This window comes from Etheostoma cragini, chromosome 12 (genome assembly GCF_013103735.1).
Source record: "Etheostoma cragini isolate CJK2018 chromosome 12, CSU_Ecrag_1.0, whole genome shotgun sequence".
NCBI lineage: Eukaryota > Metazoa > Chordata > Actinopteri > Perciformes > Percidae > Etheostoma > Etheostoma cragini.
The window spans coordinates 17504199-17527420 of NC_048418.1; the positions used below are offsets into that span (position 1 = coordinate 17504199).

The 23222-nt window shown below is 41.1% G+C and overlaps 1 protein-coding gene across 1 annotated transcript in view; it reads left to right on the forward strand.

Annotated features, from left to right (window-relative positions):
* Window positions 1-387: 387 nt before the first annotated feature.
* Window positions 388-23222, forward strand: part of gpc1b (glypican 1b) — a 68379-nt gene continuing 45544 nt past the window's right edge. Inside the window, exons 1-2 of the mRNA XM_034887741.1 lie at window positions 388-525; window positions 658-1215. Of these exons, the coding sequence (XP_034743632.1) occupies window positions 1056-1215 (160 nt within the window). The 5' untranslated portion in view covers window positions 388-525; window positions 658-1055. The remainder of the gene's footprint in view (window positions 526-657; window positions 1216-23222) is intronic.

Below are 23222 nucleotides of genomic sequence, written 5' to 3' on the forward strand. Positions count from 1 at the left end.
CGCACGTGTGCAGCCACACTGCCGAGTGGAGGAGAAGTATTCAGCATTGACCTGCATAGGTGGGTGCGTGGGGGTCGGTTGCACGCTCACGGTTCACCTGTGACACCTGGCTGGTGGAGATCACGCTGTCAGGACGCGTAGGCTGCATTCTTTCACTGAGAACCAGACCACCTCATGATAAAGCAAAACACCACGTACAGTACACACACTTGGACTGAATGAAGATGACACGTTTCCAAAATCTACAGTTCAAACCTGTTAGTAATGTTAGGCCTATTCTGGAAAATGTCTAAAAATAATATGTAGATGAGACAGAATAAAACAGTAGAGGAACGCGAAACCTCGTATACTCTCTCTCTCTCTCTCTCTCTCTCTCTCTCTCTCTCTCTCTCTCTCTCGCTCCCTCTCTCTCTCACCCCCGCCTCCTCTTCATTTCCAGAGTGGCAGCGCTGGCATAGCATCGTTCAGAGTACCCTGAGCCGGGGACGATCTGCGGTAGCTGCATGTGCGCACCCCATATAGCCGGTAGGTGTGTGGCGAAAGAAGCTGGTTGCACAGCGTCAGCGTGTACAGTGCTATTTTCTGACACAACCTCAATTTTTTCCGCTGTAAACGCGTAACCTAATTCTTTCATCTCTTGCGTCTCCCTCTCTCTAGGTGAACCAAAACCCACAACAGTGGATTTATCAGACAGGGGGTCTGCTCTCCTCCTGGGTACAGCGTGACAAGATTGAATTGTTTGCGGGAACACTAATATAGCTTCTGTCTTGTCCTGTCCTCTCCTGTCCTGTCCACGTCGGTCCCTAGGAGTGGGAAGACACGGGACCTCTGCACTGTGAAGAGTCACTCCTGTGCCGTGCGCGGAGAACAGCCACTGACTCGGCACACGCACCAGAAAGGGCAGCAGGGATATAGGAAGGTGGAGGGTATTTTACGCACAGCAGCACGCAGTAGCCTGTCGCAGTAGAGTCTCCTGCTCCGTTTAGGTCTCAACACAGTCGCTTCGTTGGATTTGGACTTGACTAAGTCAACATAGCCCACAGCAGTCGGCTGGGATGGATTCCTTCATCATCGCGGCTCTGGCAGTGTGCTCTCTAACGGCACCAGCCTATGGCGACAAAGGGACCAGCAAATCCCGGAGTTGTTCGGATATCAGGCAGTTTTATAGTGGGAAAGGATTCGCTCTGGATGGTGTCCCTCATTCTGAAATATCAGGTAAGCTCCTTTATAATCCCGCCTGATCAAAGTCTGCTTCGGTCATGTGCGCATTCTTTCTGTGAACAAAATGTGAATATTTTCCCCTACTTCATCTACATCTACCTGTCCAAATACAACACACCATGTTGTTCCAGTTATGCCATGACATGTTGAGCGCACTGTGAAGCCCCATACAGTTACAGCTCTAAACTCATTGGCACTGAGAACCCTAATCCCTTTGCAAGTCCCCCTCGGAATGTTAGTCTATTTTTGGGCCAAAGTTGCACCTGCAGTAGCACCATTTTTTGTAAGTGTATAAATAAAAGATTGTGGGTGTGTGTGCATCAGTGCAGCAAACTTAAACATTTGCCTTGTTCACCACAATCTTAAAATGTTGGATTTTTGGGTTTTGTTGTATTGTGAGAGCGAGCAAACCCAGGTTTAAAAAAAATAAAAAATCTTTTTACCTTTTCCAACCAGCACTATTTTCAGAAGTGGAGCTCTAGCTCTCGGCTATTTCTCAAGATGAAACGCTGCTTTGAAAAGCTATTATGACAGTACAGACATGTCACAGACAGTCTGGCTGTTTGATCCCTGATCAGAAATATGAGAAAGTCCCCGCAAATTCTCTGACATGTGAGAATTTCAGAAACACAGATGCAGGAAGAGCATCTCTGTTTCTGTTCTCATTTCTGAGTTTCTCTGTAATTATAAACTAAGCTGCTACTCCTGAAGACACTCCCTGATCGTTGTCCTTCTTTAAGCTGTCTAGTCTTTGTGGATGGGATGCTTCCTTATAGATTGCCAGTCAGTCACTTGACCACGTGCTGTACCCACGCTATGTGATATAATGTTGCTCACTGTGTCATTCGTGGTCTGATGTCAGACAGTCACAAGTACTTCTGCATTTCAGATGATTACACATGTGCCTTCTCTGGTATTTAGTGCAACGTTTTCACACGCATGAACAAACACACACACACACACACACACACACACACACACACACATGCAGTTACTGCAATTTCTGGTTCTACAGTAACAGCATCTATATGGATGGACAAGACAGGAGATTGTTTTCTGTGCACAGGACATACATTTTCTTTTTTAAACTCACATACTTTTTTTGACATGGTCCCCTAACTGTCAAATTAGTGAATGTGAAGACCTATTTTCCAAAAGCAAAGGAACAAAAAGTATAACACTATACAACTGTACACATTTGAAGTAATCAACAGTGTTTTATTACCACTAAAGGAGCGTGGACATGCTCAGTGATTCGGACTGTAACGTTGCCACGGTCCCTCCCAACCTGATAACATAGGCCTTTTCCCCTCTAGACTCCACATCAGTTTCCTTCTCTATGTTGTCCAGTTCATTTTCCAGAGTGTCACACTACTGTGACAGTAGATAAACTAGGGCCGGGCGATAGGGAGAAAATCCGATATCACGACCTGCTTGACCAAATACCTTGACGTCGATATTGCGGCGATATTCTGGGGTTGACAAATGGCGCTTTAACAAAATATCTTCACACTTAGATTTTAGATAAACAACCCTCCTGTTGCCCGTGGGTCATATTTTCCATTTTAAATGGCTTTATCTGAAACATGGGTTTCTTTTTAACCAAATCTCCCCAAAAAAGGATAAGTTCCATACAATGCTATTTGCAAATACAACTGATGGCTTTCAGTGAATTTTGGATGAACATTGAAATGGTTTCAAATCAGAATCCTGACTAAACTCATCCAATCTACACATTCCTCTGACATAACTATTAGTCCAATAATTCATGATTTCTGCTCATTTAACTCAACTATTATGTATAATTCTATATATAAATGAGGTTTATTGACCATGAATTCCACGAAGTAGTGTAAAACTAGTGGTAGTAAGTTATTGTTAGTTAAAACCAAAACCCAAAAATGTTGGAAATCGTAATGTATGCAGTGTTAAAGTGTTAATCTTTTTGACCCAGGAGGACAACACAAGGGTTAATCATCAGTAATGTGGTCATAATGTCTAAGTGGGGAAGAGGCAAATAATAGAGCAGCTAGAGCAGTCTGGTAAGTTCAGAAAATGACATCACTTTGTTGGAATGCGGCCTTTGAAACCAGGAAAAGACAACAATTTTGCGAATTTACGTTATTATAAAATTACGATATCCAAATTCTAAGATGATATCTAGTCTCATGATATCGATATAATATTGATATAATGCCCAACCCTAAGATAAACTCTTCTCCCATGTGAAGAAAGAATGGCTCTGAGAAATACAAGGGTGACTCTCTGCAGTATTCACCTAAAGGTCACACACACTCATAATAATATATATTCATATTTTCTGAACACCAATAGGCTCTCCCACACATTGGCACGGTTGCAGAAAAAGCATGTTTATAACGTGATGTGGGTTTGGCTCGTCGCCCTACAGATTTGAGATGTTTTCTTCGTGATAAGGTTACGCTGCTACTAAGATGCCTTAAAGGAGCTTTACTGTGATGGTGGGCTTATGAGGAGCATGATATCCGATGTAGATCTTTCCTAGAGATTACACTGATAGGATAGGAGAGATTATGAGATTTGAGGGTGGGGCGGTAATGTGATGAAACTGTTAGCTCATGTCATTACGCCATACATCTTAAGGTAGTGAGGGCCAACTAGTAAATGGACACTTCTAATTTAATTGATGGACCATACTGAATAAATCATTTGACAGAATTATCGCCAGCCCCGGCCCCTCAAAAATCTCCTTTTCTTCCAAATGTCTGCAATCCATAATGCTTTAAAGATAAAAATCTGTCTTGTCATGACACCACCTATTCCTCTTGTTTCAATCAATGATGTGGAGCTTACATAAGTCTGGGGTCAATGCATTCTCAGTAAGAGAGAAAATAAGGGAGTGGGACAGACACTGAGTGCCAGGAAGAGATAGATAGAGAGCTGAGAGAGAAAAAAAAAGATATGCAGCAGTGGAGGGATGTGAGACTGAATAAGAGAGAGAGGGGAGGGGAGATTTGGCTTTGACAATATTTCTCCTTGTGTCCCCGTCTCTTGGCTCTAACCGCTCATCCAGTCTGACATATTAAACACCTTGGTAAAATATGAAAGCTTTAATTTATGCCTCCAAATTATGAGCCACATGCATGTAGTGCATGATCCCTGACATTTGCAGAAGGTTATTTCCTGCTGTGACTCCAGCGCTTGATCAACTTAATGTATTGGCTGGCCCTGACTCAAGGTGACATGGTGACAACATCAGCCCGATTCAGCATGGGAGGACAATGAGAGAAGACTGCATCCCCAAGTCTAAAAAATGATGTCCAGTTGCAGCACTTTCAAATGCTTTTCAATGCTACTGCACAATATACTCTGCGGGATGAAATCCCTCGGCAGATAAGGTTACAAATATACATCTGAACGTTATATTAAAGTTAATTTCCACAGTCACAAACGTGTTAAAACCAATATGACAGCAAATGCAACTAAAGTTTCAACAAGGTCTGCATGTAATATGCTCCTAAACTCCTTTGATTTCTTGTTCTCATTACATTCAAAGTGTTTTAAAGATACACATTTATACATCTGTTCTTTACATTAGACTTAGGAACTTTTTTTTTGTGCAAAGACAACAGCTTAGGACACCCATCCCAGATCACAGGTCCTGTTTGATTATGCTCAGTCAGCGGCAGAAAAGATTCCTACATATCGCTTTCACACGGATACGCCTCATATCACAAATTGGATAGTCCCCCCGTCCTTAAGTAATTTGCCCTAGAGAAAAAGCCACTTGGAAGAAAGCTATTGAGTTAAGCTGCTGAGGGTAAGCTGTTTGTTATTGTGTTAAAGCGATGTTTACTGGACCATGGGAACAGCATCAGAAGCCATGGTTCGCAAGTCATCAAGTGGGATGATGCTAGTTTAACTCAGTCCAGTGTAATCAGTTTTGGAAACAGCTTTTTTGTTAGTATTCACTGAAAAATGAATGATTGATTTTTATGAGGCTCATCTGTCTCCTCCCTGCACTGCCCCCCTCCCTGTCCCACCCCATCATTACAGTCTTGATGACAAATCTTTTTGTCTTTCAGGGGATGACATTCTTCATCTCTCTGTTTCTCCCTCTCTCTTTCCCTCTCTCTCTCGTGGGCTCTTAAAGGGAGAGGCGCCAGACGCTCTTTGAAAGCAGCTGGCATCCAATGAGTGTGAGATGCTCAATGACATATTAGTCTATACTAAAGAGACAAGCTGCATGAGACATCTGCAGGAAGGCTGGTAACATTTTGGTATGGCACTGGCTTTTCCCATGCTGTATTCGTGTTGTTGTTGATTGCTGGTTGCTAGAGGCTGACTCGCTCCGTGCTCGGAAGTGTCATCTCTAACCAGTGTTTGGCTAATGATACAGTGGGATTGCTGCTCTCCAGGCCTGCTAGGAACTGTTGTTGACTAAAGAAGGGCTTGTGGCTGGAAATATGGGCTGATCAGTATGGTAGCCCACAGCAAAAAAAAAAAAAAAAGTATGGGAATGTTTTGAACTCAGCCGCTTGACTGGGAAATTTGGGTACGAGTCTTGGAATGTACAAAATACAGTAATAGCAGCATTGTAGCTAAAACAGAGCATATGTTTTCACACAATGGGTAGGAAATCTCCCTGGGCAACTCTCTCAACTCTTTGACTGTGGGGAATGATAAGACAATGACTACTAGTGGGTTTGCTGCCCCCTACAATACTTTCCAGCAGGAGGTTAAATGGAGATAGGAGTCCACTGCCAGAATAAGACATAGCAGGCCGGCCACGGACAGGCTGCAAAACCAACAAACAAAACAGCAAAAATATGAAGGAGTCATACTACTTATTAGAAAGAAATTCTTTATTAGGAATAGTCCCTTGAGATGTGACATCTTGTTTTCGAGGGAGTCCTTAAAGGCAAAATAAATAAATAAATACAGTACATTCACAATTAGACAAAACAGTTAACAAAACAACTTGAGGGGACATAAAAAAAAAAAAAACATACATCCCAAACATACACACATACTGAGAAACAAAAACAAAAGCTCTCCATCACACCAAAATCACCCAATTCCAACCAATACATATTAGACAATAAACAGTTAAGGTTATTAATATAGACAGTTTGAGAAAGATGAATTAATAAAATGATATACATATAGTATATACAAATACATACATACATACATACATACATACATACATACATACGTATGTACATACATACACAATTGCTTACACACATATTCATTTATACATATGTTCACACATACATACATACATAAATACATACTGTACATGTACATATACATACATATACACAAACAAATAAAAAATAAATAAATAATCGAGCATAGGTATCAATAATGAATATCAAGTATTAGAAACATTTGTTATTATTATTTGGCTTATTTGGCTTGTTATTTCCATCAGTGGTCTCAAAATCTGCATGATCTGCAATCCAAATGGCCCATCTACTTGAGTGTTCATGGTCCAGAGATAAATGCAGACCATGTACAATCTTGTATGTATTAAAACTCTTAATCTCTGTGGACATAGTGTTACAGGATCTCTATATCAACCACCAGTTGCTGTAAGCTTAAGACCTTCCAGCTCCCTTGTGAGGCTGCTTGACCTGTTGTGGCACCTTGTTCTTTTCCCCTCAGCAATGTACCCTAATGCCAGTTTAGATTCTAAAAAAAGTCTTATCAATTATTTATAACCTTCTAGTACTGGCGTAGCACTGTTAACCGTGTCTCTGAGTTAAGTTGTTGGACACTTCATAGTAGCAGGCATGGAGACTTAATCTGTGTCTGGATGTGACACCAGGACACCCCTGCCCAGGTCATTTTTATGTAAAAAGCAATATCATGAGCTCGGACATCATAGGATTTTTATAACACTAACAACAACAAAAGTCTGATGCCATTAATGTATTGGCTAAACCAGAATGAGGATGAATAGAAACAAAAAGAAAAGCCATAACAACATTTGCAAATTGCACACCTACTATGAATGTCCGACTGACAAAACATATGACTTAAACGCATAAAGGCAGAAATGTTACGTATTCCAGTTTTGAAAAGGACTCTTGACAGATAAAGGGACGGACTAAACCTAACCATAAATAGTAAACACTGGGCGTGTGTGTGTTGAGATAAGCTCGCAGTGGCCAGAAGCTTTATCTCCATCCCATTAATAACCCTGCTGATGTGGTGTTTTTATTCTCCATATGGTGGATAGCTAATTGACCGCACTGAATTACACATTGCCTCCTTTGTGAATGGAACTAATTAAAAGTGTTCAGTGCTTATTCCAAGGTTAACGTCAGCGTAAAGTCCCATGCATTTGTTGGTCTTCCTCTGCAGATTAAAGCAGAAAGCAACCGTTGTTTCTGTGTCACAGTGTGCAGGCCCATAACTCTCCTGCAGTTAAAGTGGGTGAATCCTTGCATCTGGGCTCCTGTCTGTGCCTGTTTATGAGTTTCTTTGAGCGTGCATGTCTCACTGCGTACGTGTGTTTGCCTAACAACTGAATCTGCTAGAGTTGTTAAAACGCTGAAGTCAGTAGGAAGCCTCTTGAAGCATTAAGCCATAATGGTCTGCAGGGAGAATGAAACAGACCACAGTGTGTTTGATGTTCACCAAAGAGAGAGAGAGAGAGGTTGAGAGAGGGGGGGAGAGAGCAGGCCGATGGACTGCTGACTGTAACTTTGGCTGCCCTGGTCTGCTTAGTTTTTTCCAAGGCCCTGCTCCGCCCTATGACGAGCTATTTGTTCTTTCGGATAAAAACAACACAAAGAAAAGAGAAAAGATGGAGCTTAAAAGGCTCCATTTAAAAGCACCATGCTCTGCGCTGCATTTCCTTACGTAATCGTTTTCAGGCCTGTTAGAGACGTACATGAAATATCTGGAGGACAGTCTGTCCAAACATGTTTAGTCGCTCTCAACTCGTCATACTGTGTGAACATGGCCCGAGAAACCCTTTCACATATTTCACTCTTAGCCGTCCTTTGAGTGAGGACGATACTAGTTGTCGTCCTAATCTAAATAATTTTTGAGCAGACAATTTAAGGCCAAAAATCCTATTTCCTTTAAAAAGCACAAGTCAAGAAAGCAGTCACTCATTTTTAACATAAAGACGTAAGAGCTGACAAACATGTCACTGTTTTCTTTTTATTTCCCTATTATTTCTATTTTCCTATGTTTAAGTGAAAAGACAACAGCAATTTATCTCAGCGTAAAAGGCTGGACATTGAGGCCAAAGAGACATTGCTTTTTAGAATACAACGCAATACAATACCTTAGCAAGCATCAGCTGCCTCTTCTCTGACCAGCATGCACTTCAGCTGCTGCCACCCCTCTTTTCTCTCTTTTCTCTCTTCTCACACTCTTCATGTCTTTTGTTCACTGTCACTTGTCTAATGTTAGAGTAGGAGTTCACACGTACACCCCTCCTTTGGCACACACACTCACACACACACACACACACACACACACACATACAGAGGACAGCATGGACCAGTCACCACAGGGGTAGGCCGTGTCATTGCACTAGGCGTGTGTGCGAGCGTGCGTGTGTGTGTGTGTGCGTGCATGTGTGTGTGTGTGTGTGTGTGTGTGTGTGTGTGTCTGTGTGTGTGTGTGTGTGTGTGGTAGTGAGGGGTACACATGTGTTGTTCCTCTGCAATGTGTTGGCGTATGTCTCCTCTTTTGTCTTCAGAGGAATTGGTTGTATCAAAGGAGAACGATTCCCTCGTCACAGCAAGCCCCTTCACTATCTCTCTGCCCCACTCATTTGTTTGTGTGTGTGTGTGTGGCACAGATGTGTGTGGACTCTGCATGACGTCTAAAGCCATAGTTTGAATGTAGTTAAACCGCTTCCTTTCCATTTCATTGTCATACATTTGGATTAGATTGTGTGCAAAGTGTGTGTGTTTGCATTATTGCCAGTGTTTTTTGTTTTGCCCTTTTGCCAGTTATGTAAATGCATATACGTGTGCCATGATGGCAAGCTGTTGTTGCTCACGGTCCCTCTAGCACTGCTTTTTGGAGACTAGGGGAGTATTTGAAGTGACAAGGCACTGGCTTTAGCTCTCTGCGGGGCTTCGCTGTTGCTCCAGCTACGTCTCCACTTGCCCTCCCGCTGCTTGACAGATGGTACAGACCCAAACCAAGACGCCTACTACCATATTAAGTGAGGGCACGCAGTATGACTTTTACATGGTGACACGCCCTGCCCCAACACACACATATGCACTTCGTGCAGCTGTGGACTGGAGTATTTGTTGGGAAATCCTGTGGCTCTGGCACTATGGCAACAAATTCAGGATATGGGGTTGGGTATTCCTTAAAGCGACACTATGTAACTTTTACTGTGAGACAAGGGGGACGGAAGCGGGGGAAATTACATAGTGTTGCTGTAAATGTCATTGATTCTGTTAATAAAAATATGTAAGTAAATAAGATGTGAATTGTCTGGCCAAGAGCCCAAAACTTGAATATGTTTGATAAACAATGAAATAAAGCAGAGAAAAGCAACACATACTGTATATATTCAAACATACTGTCAATCAAAAGAATCAGCAAATAATATCCATTATGCTTGTCACATAATCTTGATGATGAATTGACTGTCAAAATAGTTGGATGAAATTCCCGTCAATCATCTAATCAAACAATGGACAGATTATTTTACTTTGTTTTTACTTAACGTGCCAGGGTCAGCTGATTCGTGGGCATTAGGACTTGAAAATACTACATCATGTCCTCAAAGATTGAAGCAGTTTGTGTGCAGCGACCACATTTGCTCACCATTGTCTTTTTCCCATCTTCTGATCCAGCTCCCAGATATAATTGCCAAAATAGATGGATAGTTTCTGATGGAGCCTTCAGGCTCCTATCTCTCACATATAAAAGAGATGAGGAATTGGAGTCTGTATATAAAAAGGCTGGAATAGTTGATCAAATCAGTAAGGTGTCGTCTAAGTGTTGAATGCCTAAAATGTGTCCAGCAGCTCCCTGCTCAGATGCCTGGCACTCACAAAACAGATTTAATAAAGATAAGACACACAGGCGCAGTAGTATACACACATCCTTCAACTACACACTTCCCTTTGATAAGCAATCATTTCTGTTCGGCTCTGTTCAACAGTGGCCCTTTCTTCCACACATAGGTTTTTATTAAAAAAACTACAGCTCACATCTGCAGAATGAAAACAGGGCAAGAATAGCCGTGCAAGACTGGACTACATGTTATTAAGCCTGTTGGCGTATGGGTTTCTGCATGTGGGTGTGAGTCAGATACCCCAGGTGTTTCAAGACTTGTGAATATCTTCTTTGTCTCCAGTTTCCCTCCTATCTCCTAAGAGGAGTCAACATTATTCTCAACAATCTCTTCCAAACTACAAACATGTTTCCACACTTGGGTTGCAGAACAGTTGCCACTTTCTCTTCATCTTCATCCAATCTGCCGCTCTCTGACAGTTCCCTCTTTTGCTTTTTTTTAAATTGGTCATTTTGGCGGATTTTGATTTTGAGCAGCTCCAGGCAAGTGGCTCCACACCAATTTTGCTTTCTTGTTACTTGACGTTCATCATTTCCTGAAGGTTTTCTCTCATCGAGATAAACTGTTTCACAATAGTTTCCAGTATTGTAATTATTTTCTCCCTGCGTTTTCTTTCCCTAAGTCTTTTCTGCCTTTGAGGCTTTATCTCTTGTTCTTCCCCAATCTTCTCCTGCAAAGTAAGTAAGGGAATTCATTAATTCTTCATGTGAAATTTACTGCATGGTCACAGATGCTCTCCAAAGACATAGCTAGTTTGTTTCTGGTACTTGTCTGTGATTTTTATGACTCCATGTTTTTGTGATCTACATTTACCACCCATTTTATAGCCTGAACCACAAAAACACATGTTTAAAATCTAAGAAAATCAGCATTTTTTATAGAACTGCACATGATGGCACCCGGGGACTCCTCTTTCTTCTGGGCCTTGGGAGAGAAGTTTGGTAATAACATAAATAAGAATTAAATTAAATTAAAATGTTGCCTCTATGTGATTTAAATGTTCGGGTGAAATTATGGAGCGTCCTGTCCAGTTTTCTTTTCAAATCTCCCTGTGGGTATCCATTTTCTCACACTCACTTTAACTGCCCCCCCCCCCCCCCCAACTTCCCTTTCTCTCAGTATAAATGTAATTTCACTGAAATCTGTGTGTTGTTTTATTGGCTTCCTGCAGGCCTAGCAAACACAGTTTTTCCAGGCTTCACTGCTCTGTGATCCTACTGCATCTCTCCTCTCCATCCGGTACGTTTTCGGGATCTCCACTGTATAATTGGCTTAAACGGCAGAGATCCTTGTTCCCCCATAACATTGGTTCTTCTACCAACCAGAATACCCAAATTGGTTGTTCAAGTTGTGCACTGCACCCTCTTTATATCTATCTCTCCCAGTTCGTGGTGAAGCAGCTTTCTTCTGCTCCCTCTGAGTCCACTCCAACTCTCATCTCCTGTTGGATTTGCTGCTTCTAAGCACATTTTTCTGTAATTAGATAGTGAGATCTGGTTTTATGTGACATCGTTTCTCATAGTTATTTGTGGCTAAGGAAAGCCCCATGTACTTAATGGTGGTTTGCTTATTCGGCTTGACCACGTTTGGCTATTTAGATCTGGAAGTAGAGTGACTGTCTGAAGATGGAGGAGCGGGAATGACCAGAGGATAAGGCAATAGGAGAAGAGGGGCGCACAAAAAAAGCTCATAATTACAGGGGACAATATGTAATTACTGTCAATTGTCATCCTGTTTGCTGGCACAGGATTAGCTTTTTATTACCTAAATCCTCATTATGTGTTATTTTTTCCACTTACTCTTTAGCAGCCCTTTTTACTAAGTCTAATCGGTTTTTAATGTGTCCATTTCTGGAAACCATCTATAGATAACACTTCTTTACATCCTATGTAGCATTATGTCCTCCACACACATTCAAACCAAATAGCAAGGTTCTGCTACTCATTCTGTAGAGATGTCTACATAATAATAATCGAAGAGTGAGGATATGTGGTTTCAACATGCACGATTTGGTTTTTAACTTAACATTTCTTGATACATTTGTGACTTTTCGGGGCTGCACATTTATTGCAGCAGTGGACTGATTTATAGATAGCCGTGTTTATGGAACTGGAAAAGCTCCAATGAAGGATTTGCCATTTAAAAAGTGTAAGCGCTGAGTTTTCCAGTTTAAAAATAGGGAATATTAAAAATACAAGCTTAAAACTCATAAAGCAGTTTTCAACATGAGTTTATATTGAATTGTACATACGCTCAGTTTTTTTTTGCTGCTGTACAAATATACCTTTTCCCCTGTCTCTCCGGCCTCCCAGGAGGGGATGGCACGCAGTGAGCTAATGAACTTGAAATGACAATGACTTATTTAGCTTGCATTTCTTCCCCTCAGCCGTAACAGAGGGCATTTGAATTGAGTTCGCTTGTCATCAATTCATTTGTCTCGTTATTTGCTATCCCTCCTTTGCTCCTTTACTATTTTCCTCTCTTCTTCCCTACCCTGCAGAGTCTTCTCTCATAAATATTTTACATTTTCCGAATGAACGCCGTCAACTCAAGCTTAGCGCATGGCTGGCTGCCTTGTCTGTTTCTAATGCATATAATGTGTTTATATATTGTGTGTGTATTTGCATATACAGTATACTGTGTGAAAATGTTGTTCATCTGTGTGAGTGTTGCTGTTTCTGGGTGCACATGAGACATGTTTTACATAATGTTTGTCATTTGATTATACATATTGGTTATTCCACTAGACAAGGTGACTAAGAACGTGTTATTTACAGCAACGACCTGCTGTCTTGTGCAGGAGTACATGTAGTACATAGTTGCACATACTGGATACATATACTGGGAGTATGCCAATCAGCGAGAGCTACAGCATAATTATGGGAAATTCATTGAAATAGTTGGATGCTAACTGCTTCATTCAAGCTCACTTCAACAATAGCTGGCTGGGAAAGACAAATGCTTTTACCGTGAATGTTCTTCACGTCAACCTATCTGAGACCAAATGTTGATCCGCCCACTGAACACAGTGCAGATCTGCACAGAAATGGCAAAAGTACTCACTTCCCTTACTTGAGTAGAAGTACAGATACTTGTGTGTAAGAAATACTCTGGTAAAAGCAGAAGTACTGATTTTACTTCTTTACTCAAGTAAAAGTACAGGCTTGGAAATGTACTTAAAGTTTAAAATGGAAAGTAGCCTTGTGAATGACAACCATTTTTTTATGCAAATTTACCTGGACCACAAACACGTTACTAGAGAGCACACTGAGAAACTTCAGTGGACATGAAAAAAAGGCTCTTTATATTCCATTACCTACATTCCAAATGGATGTCTGCCAAGTGGCCTAAAACATCACAAATATGATTTGACAGAGACTAGGACTCCAGGTTAATATGATTCTGACTGAGTAGCAAGATATGAATCAGTTGTTATTCTGTGAGAAATCACACATGACTTGCGTTTGAGAGGTTTGAGAGACATTAACGTTATCATTAGCCCAACATAAAGTCGATTCCAGAAAACAAGAACGACCTTAAGTAACATTAACGTTACTACAGCACGGCTACGCTAAATCAAGTTACTGATTTTGTTTTCAATATAAAGTTATACATGCAGATACTGTATCAGCTAGTATTAGATTATTTTCAACACTCCCTAACCTTAACGTTACTTGGGTTGCTTAACTAAATGCTAGAGAACCAGAACAAATGAAACCGACCATTAATGTAAACTTAATAAAGTTACTGTAACAAACAACAAATAGATTTTGACAAAAAAGATGCATTTACTTCTATGTGTTTTTCAAATTTGTTGGTAAATTGTTGAAAGCCAGCAGTTTTTGGTGTTCGGTTGGTACAATGTGCAGAACATTATAACTAACTCAGGCTGATCAGGACTTCGGGTCGGGGTCCTGATCAGCCTGTCGGGGGTTGTATTTGATATAACAACCGCCTCGCTCTACATTTCCCCTTACATACTTTATATTTCCATTCAATTAAATTAAATTTTGAATTGATAATGTGAAAAAAATTAACGGTAACTTCACAAAAATTATTTGAAACTAAAGTAACGAGCCAATTTTGTACAATGCAAAGAGTAGAAAGCACTGGTATTTACGTAAAAAATGTAAGGAGTAAAAATAATGTCTACAAAAAAATAAATAGGAAAGTAAAGTGAAAATATCTGAAAAGTATACTTGTGTACAGTATTGAAGTATTTGTACTTGGTTACTTCCCAGCTATGGATCTGCAAGATGGCCACCATACTGTTGGCAGTGCATTAACACCTGACACATGTTTAAATGTGTCGGAGCTGCACTTGCACGAGGCGATACAGTGAGTGCAGCATCTAGCAGCTCTGGATTTCAACTGTGAACTCAACTAGAGCTGCACAATATGCTGCTGCACAATATACATATATATATATATATATATATATATATATATATATATATATATATATATATATATATATATATATATATATATATATATATTAATTATTATCATCACCATATCAACTTGTGCGGGGAGGCTCCAAAATCATGTTTGCAGCTGTCGCCATGGTCCTGCTACACGTTCTGCGATGCCATGCTACATCCGGCTACGCTGTGCGGTAACCTGCTACGTCCTGCTAAGCCTTGTACTGCCGCACAGTGGCCTGCTATGCCATGAACTACTACAAACTACTATTTTTTGGGACTGCACTCTTCATTTTAACCCCAACCGGTCGTCAGACACCGCCTACTAAGAGCCTGGGTCTGTCCGAGGTTTCTGCCTAAAAGGAAGTTTTTCCTCACCACCACACCTGCAACATATCGCAAAAGACACTCAGACATTGTTTGTGTTAAAAGTTAAAAGATAATATCAGATATAAAACTGCACTTTAAAATATAACTTACTCTTTTTTTTTTTTGTGGTGCCATTCAATTCAATGGTAATAATTTCCTTTCACTTGTATTCAACCAGAAATGTTTAGTATTTTAACAGATTATTGTAAGCAGCAGAAATGCAGCACTGAGAACACATTTTTATCTGTTTATGTATTGCAAGTAAGTTTCATTATTACTATGTTCAACAACGTCATCGCATATTTTTCTCATGTCGTGCAACCTTACCCTCAACTGTGTCATACTAGAAGGATTTGTTGGGGCCTGTGGCATACTATGTGTTAGCAACGCTATATGTTTGAATGTTAGTTTTTACCCAGGAACTCTATCAATATTTTATAGATACTGTATATAGTAACAGTAATCTTTTTCAGAGATAGCCCAGTATCTGTCTTCTCTATTCTGAGTCTGAGCATGAGTCTTTGGGCCAGGCTCTGGTTTAAACTAAAAGCCTTCTCTTTAAATCTTTCATGCTCTTGCTACCCCCTTGCTGAGATAAAGCGAGAGACAGGGATGACGTGTAGGACTTATAAAGCAATAGGAACTTACATCCACTTTGTTTTCCTGGGTCATGTGCATGTCATTTCAGCATAATTACCGTTCCTCTTACTACTCCTCCCACCAAACAACATTAAGTCTAAGCTAGCTCTTCCTTTTTTCAGTGCACAGTACAGTACTTATTTCACAGTCAGTGCAGCATTTTCTAAGTCAATATTCATCTCTAGCATCTATTTTTGTATGTCTGTGTTTATGTCTGCTTTTATGACGCTTGTGTCCTCTGATAAACTGGCGACGCACATCTTCAGCATGTGATCGCGAGCTGTGTGGCAGCAGTAGTAGTGGGTGCCCCTGTGCCCCTGTGCCCTGTTACACCGTTTGTCTCCTGTGTGTCCCTGTTCCCCGCACCCTACTTTCCCAGAAAACCCCAGTAGCCTTAGTTCTGGCCCAGGGGACAGAACTAAGGACATCACTCAGTCAAATTGAATCACAAATCCTGTTGGGCAGAGGAGACTGTGAGGCTCAGGATGAATGGCTCGGGTCTTGTGATGTCTGCTGATGAATGGCCAGGGTCTAGAGGACAGGATGGACTGAACCAAGGAAAGTAGAGCTGGTGTAGGTCTCTTCACGGGAGGATTTGTGGTGTCGAATATTTTACAGAAATGTCTTCAAACTTGATATTACCACATCTAAAGTATGCAGTGGGTTGATTGAGGGGAACAACAACTTCCTTTCCCTGTCTTAGTTCTGGCAAATGTACCCCTCTTTCCAGGGTGCTGGTGATGCAAAAAGAGAAGCATCAAAGCTTTCATGCGTCGTATGTGGGGTGTTTTGTCAAGAGAGTTTTTGCGCTCACAGGGTTGAACTCTCCGTGCAACAGCCCTTCTTTTCTTAAATCTTCCATCCCTGTTTGAGGCTCTCAGTGTTTGAAATATATGGGTTTGAGAGTTGAGACTTTGTTCCCTTTCAACGGTCTTATATCCAATCTTGCTCTTTTCCCTCGAGCTCTCTCTTCTTCCCTCCTGCTTTCTTCACCTTCTTTCAGGCCTTCTGTGTCCCTTCACATCTCTCTTGGCTTAGTTCCTGTGATTAAGCACAGCTGTCGCGCTCATCGCAAAGCCCCTCTTTTTTCACATTGTTATATAAATTGGCTGGCTGTCTTTCTTCGGCTTTCTTACTTTCTCTGTTGATTTTGGGTGACGTCAATAACTGTTGTTTATGCCTTGGACACAGTGCCGATTCTGCTGTCTCCTCTGACTGCTTTGACTCAGGTCATTCAACCAATACATAAATTTGTGTGTTTGTGTGTGTGCATGTTTATTCGAGTTATAACGGGGCGTACTCGGTAAATTAAAATCAGTCACAAATTGCAACTCCAAATATCCGTCCCCTCAATTTCTCTTCACCAACTCGATTATTATCTTTCTATCTTTAACAGCCGAATGAGATCAAATTGTTATTAATGAGAGTGTCTGCTGGGTGGATGAGTACGAGAGCAATACATCTGACTGGCACTGGTGCACTGCTCAGCTCCTCTGAATCACCGTGTGAGGCAGAGATGTGTACCTGCAGGGCACCCAGGCAGTCGGGCCATGGCGGACTGGGCTGTGACATTGAGGTGACGGGAACTTAAATCATTCGCCGTTGTCTGTGTTATTCCGCTGCTAGCTGGGCAGGGGTAGAGCTGAAGGGTGAGAAGACCTCTGGAACAGGACAGGAGGATGTGGCACACACACACACACACACACACACACACACACACACACACACACACACACACACACACACATACTTACACTTGTTGGCCCTCAGTTTTTCATTTTCTATACTCACTCAGCATACCAAATATGCTTCAACCCCATCAAGGCCTGATGTTACTAAGATGAAAAAAGAGTGGTTAGTTGTATTTTTTTTTATTGTAGTTCTTTATTTAAAAGGGACAGTGCACATTATACAACATGACTACAGAGTCCAACATGTAATTGTGCTAGATTTAGCTATACAGGCTAATTTCCATCTGCAGTCCCTAGCTGGTTAATGGCCTAAAACCAAAGATAAGCTACAACAAAACGACACATACACATAAAACAAGAAAGACGTAGGCATAGACAAGTAAAATAACAAAACCACTTTTCCACATCACGACAACTGGCAGGTTGATGGCATGAACAGTTATGTGGCGAGTGACATTATGTATAGTACATTGATATGGGTTGCATAAAATACATTTTGTGGTATATGCAGGATATGTTGTATATGTTTTGAAGCATTTTGATAAGGGCTAAAATGATAAATCAAATAATAATTAGTTAAGAAAGAGAAATTCACAAATTTTCTATTTGATTATCAGATAACATCTTTGAGTAAGAAAAACTACCAAACGTTTGCTGATCACATGTAGATGTTGATCACAAACCTGCCAATTTGTTTGTGAAAGTCCAATTCACAAATATGTACAACAAATTAATAACCAATTATTTTCAATATCGATTGATTTGTTTTGGCGGGCCCACATCTCAAAGATAATAAAGATATTTAGATAACCTTCATATAAATCACAGAATAGTTAGAACCAGCTAGAACCAGCAATCATATGACGTTCTTCAATAATGTTTTAAATGATTACTTGACTTTCAAAATTGTTGATGAATCATTTTCGGAGAATCCGCTAATGACATCCAGCCCTGTACTGTTTGCGTCCTTCGGCCATTTTGTTATCTGTCTATGTTAGCGAGGGTACATGTACAGACCAAAATGTATGAACACGCTGACTTTACATGTGTACTGATAAATATGTGTCAACACACACATACACCCATTGTAGGCCTACAGTAGTGTAAGTAGAATTAAGTGTATTTCAGACTATATCTGGCATTATCTGGCACCTTACAGTGAAAACACAGGTTTTCATGACAATTATAGACTTCAATCTTTTTCTAAAGTACCAGTATAACTTGAACGGATGCTAAATGTATCTCTGACAACCCTTCATGTACATCGCTCCACTGTGATAGGGAAGCACTTCAGCCCCTCCTGAGATTCTTCTAAGATCTGAGATGCGTTAACTGTCAAGCCGCAATATCCGCCCCCCACCCTTTTACCATATTGTTACCTTTTCTAAAAGCACTTTGCTCTCTTACTTTCTCAGTTTGCTTCGCTCTAACAGGCATATAAAGTTATTCTATGTGACGGCGTAGCAGCTCTTCTGTAGCTAAATGACATGCAGCCGTTGTTAGAAGAGGCTGCTTTAACCGTTCCCACACACATCACCCATTTTGCAGATTGTAGCTAGGCCCCTTCTCTCTTGGGAACACGGTGCCTAATGCACCATTACACCGCTATAAATACTCCTTTCCATAAACCATGCTCACTCTTCCATTGTTATTTGATTATTATTTTATTTCCACCTACTGTAAAGTGGAGTCTTGCTGTTCAAATCATTGTAGAAAGGCAGTTAAGTTAACAAATTTTGTCCCATGTGTCTGATTTATTACCGCAGTGAAATACAAATGGAATTAAGATCCTGCATCCCTAAACAAAAAAAAAAGCTTTTACTAATTGCCCCAAGAGCAGAAGTTGATCAACTTGATCAATGCTCTGCTGAAATGGATACAACAGTCTTCTTTATGCATTTGTGAAGTTAAATAAAACAGAAAGCCGTGTCAGAGAAGCCAACAACTGGCCTCTCTGGAGACACATTCTCACTCCCATTGCTTAAAATACAGACGCTTGGTCGGGTCCCTTTGTCGTTGTTATTAATAGCGTCATATAGCCAGCTTTACCTAAACCCGCTCGGTCGGGACTATTGGCGTCCCTTTTTGACGCTTCTGGGTGGGCTTACGGTTCTGTGACTCGGGGGAACAGGACGGTCGGGTTTAGAGAAAGGTCTTGGGTGGGCTTATGGTTTGGTGACACGCGGGAATAACGGGACAGTTAAGGACACATGCAGGACACAAACCCACCTCTCCTGGGTGTTTTTAAAGATTTCTATCCCGGCGATATTAAGTTAAATAATGTAACCATGTTTTTTTTCTTCTATTTTAAGGTCAAGCATTAAGCTCTCTATCATGCCCATATCAGTAAAAGGATTTGCACAATTAGTTAGGAACACTAAGGCGTCATTAATTGCAAACCCAATACAAGGTTCAAATTCTGCTTTTGAACCGTGTGACTCTAGTCAGAAGGCAAAGTATCCTCGCCAAGATCTCTTCTCCTCTGTAGCAGAGGTGGCAAATCACAGATAAACAAAGCAAGAAAATTAAAGAAAGCCAAGGAAACTGCAGCTCTACTCTGGCCAGCGACTGTTTACTCGCGGATTAGAGCCCCATCTTCTCTAATTGAGTTCCCTGGGAGTGGCACAGTCATAGCCTGTCTACAAACACAGCCCTGGTCACCCAGCATCCGCATAAACCCGTGAGCATTTAATGATTTTTTTTCGGTCGGGAAAGATGAAATGGATGAATGAAATACAAGGCCGTGCGTTGTGCCTCTGTGTGTCGTTGTGGAAATACTTCAGAGGCTTATCCGTCTTCTTGTCAGAATTATATTGTCTCTGTCTTGTTTAGCAAACAGAATCTGTTGCGGTTTAAGATTTTTATTGTAGCTCAAGGTGTTTCTGCGGTCTGAATGCAGTGTGTGTGTGTGTGTGTGTGTGTGTGTGTGTGTGTGTGTGTGTCTCTGTGTGTGTATCAATATGGAAGAGATACCTGCTTTTATGAGCAGGTCTGTCCTTTTAGTTAAACCAGCCTGTAGCGCTTGGTGGTGTACTGCAGCTATTTGGTGATACAGACATCTGCCCTGGCAGTTAACTGGCGACTACCCCTGTAGTTACTACTGTAGTCTGTAAAGGAAGCCTAGCGTGCTGTCTGGAGACAGCCGCCTTAACAAGACTCCGTCAACTTCACCTTGTTGTCTCTAAAGTAAAAAGACCATCACTTTCTTTGCTCCTTCTTTTTACCTTTTCCCTTTCACTCATTCTCAGTCTTTCTTGGTAGTGAGTAGCCATTGGCTGTCAGCTCTTGCTGCCTCTCCAGCTTCCTCTTTTCTCTTCTCACTATATCTAGCCTAAAGCTGGCTTTGATGTTCAGTGTCTTTACTCTCTGAAATAGGCCTGTTCTAGTACAAAAGAAACACCCCATTTCTTCCCCATCTCTCTCTCTCTCTCTCTCTCTTTCTGTCTTTTTTTTTTTTTTTAAACACTGCAGGTGAAAAGAAACCTGCTCTTCACACCCTAGATTTTTTCCCGTGTTCAGCCAGCTGTTAGATAGCTGATGTTTCTATCTGAGGTAAGGTGAGGTTCTCCTTTTCGCCCTAATTTTATGCTTGTGCCTTGAAATTTCAACCTGGCTTACGCTTCACACTTGCAAAGCCAAGGAGACGGGTAATTAGGAGAAAAAGGTTGTTTCCAAGCTCACTTTATTACATTTGCTCCTCCAGTGACAGGGGGTAATAAAAATAACTCCATACATTAAGGTTAATAAAGTAGCAGAACAGGACCAATCACTAAACCAAGTTACTGTAGACCTGTGTACCTTTACTTTTGGCCCTATTTTAAAGTACAAAAGACATTGTCCTGTCAAAGCTTTTTTTCCACCCGTCATATATGAACTGGAACTTGTATCTTCGTAGCATCCCAGACTTCCTTTGTTTTCTATTACAGTTTGTACGATTTACCCATAAAAGCTCCATTTGCCATAGTTGGTCTTCATTTGAAACTAAAACAAAATGGTGAGATCAGAACAAAATCTAACATCTAGACAGATAAAAAAAAAACATGCCTCAGATTAGCATTTGTAAATACGGGTTGACGTCTTGGCCCGTTCTTCCTTTTGAGTTTCAGAGTTTCCGCGATGAGAGCTGTTAGAGCCATTCCTCTCTAGTCAGGGCATGTAGCTTAGAAGCTTACTGTACACAATACCTCAGACACAGACACACACACACACACACACACACACACACACACACACACACACACACACACACACACACACAAATAAACACTCACAAACACCTGTTGTATAACTGAACAAGGGTGTGTGCTTGTAAAATATTAAAGAGGACTTGTATCTCATGACGTCTGTTTGCTATTTGTGTAAATATGAGCTAGTCTTCTATGTTGGCTTTTTGTCTTTTACATTTCGGGAGGAAAATCCCCATAAAGATCAAATGGGGCACGATCTGACATGTCTGCTTTGGAATGGCTCACTGGTAGCTGACAGATTTGAAGTTAATTAAAAGTGCCCTTTTGTCCGTTGACTGATGCTACTGCAGCGGGATCTGGGAGGTGTGACGGGCGTGGGCGGAGGCCACAGACCGGCCCACACAATGCTGGCCTTTGTAGGTGGTTGTGATGTAGGGAAAAGGCTACATGATGTGAGGCAAGGGCTGGCTTCAGTCCAATGGTTCTCCTCAGAGCATTTATAACACCTTAGCACAGCTGGATGTGGAGGAGTGGGAAGAGCAGGTGGTGGGAATCCATCCTGCAGGAGGAGCTGATGTACAATGGACTGCATTCCGTGTGAATAATATGTATTTTAATAAGTAGTTCAAAGAGGGTTATGTCAGAGGTACGCATACTTTGCAGCTGCAACAAAGATCAAATCACTCAACTGGACTAAGAAATAAGTAGGAAGACTTGAGCTTACAATGCAGCTGCATGAGTTTGAACCAAAACAAGTATATTATATACTATTATTTATAACACTGAATATTTTAGCAACTCCATACTTAGTTTAGTATTCTTTAATCCTCAAAGGATCGTTTTCCTGAGAGATCGGATGAGACAATACCATGTTCATGGGAATTCTATATGCTAAATATGTACTGTGGCTACCACAAGAAGCCAGTTAGCTTTTCAAGCTTCCAAGACTGGAAACTAGTGGAAACCCTAATCTTGGCTCACCAGACTGCCAGATTCTGGACTATTTCCTGTCTTGTCTTTGCAATACGCTAAGCTAACTGGCTAGTCGCAGCAGATTTATATTTGTCCCAGAGACATGAGAGTGATATCAATCCGCATCATCTAACTCTCTCTAAGAAAACAAATAAGCATAAATCCCAAGGTTTCAAACTATTCCTGTAAATGAAACAGTTGAAGAGATGGGATGTAATACGAGGAGCCAATCTTTTCTTATTGCCGACCAAATCTGTGCAATAGCTTGGCTATTAAAACCTATTATTGAGATTATGGGGACAATAATGAAGAAGAATGCATGCGTATAATGAACAGATTTCCTCTTAAGAACCTTTAAGGACTGATACAATGAATAATAGGCTCACATTTTAATAAAGATGCCAGCTCTGCAAACTCAGCAGCTCATGTCTCTGCGTACTATTAGCCTGGAGGTTGTGCAGTGATGCTGCTGACTCAAAGCCATCCTGTGTCTCTTTTTGGCTGGCGTTGGGACCACAGATAAGACCCAGAGTCGCAGAGGAGTGGCATAGATAACCATGGAGAGCTGTTCAGTCCTTTCCTCTGTTTCATTGTCTTACTCTCTCTCTCTCTGTCTCTTCCTGCCTGACCCCATACTCTGTAAATTCTCAATGTCTTTTTCTACTCT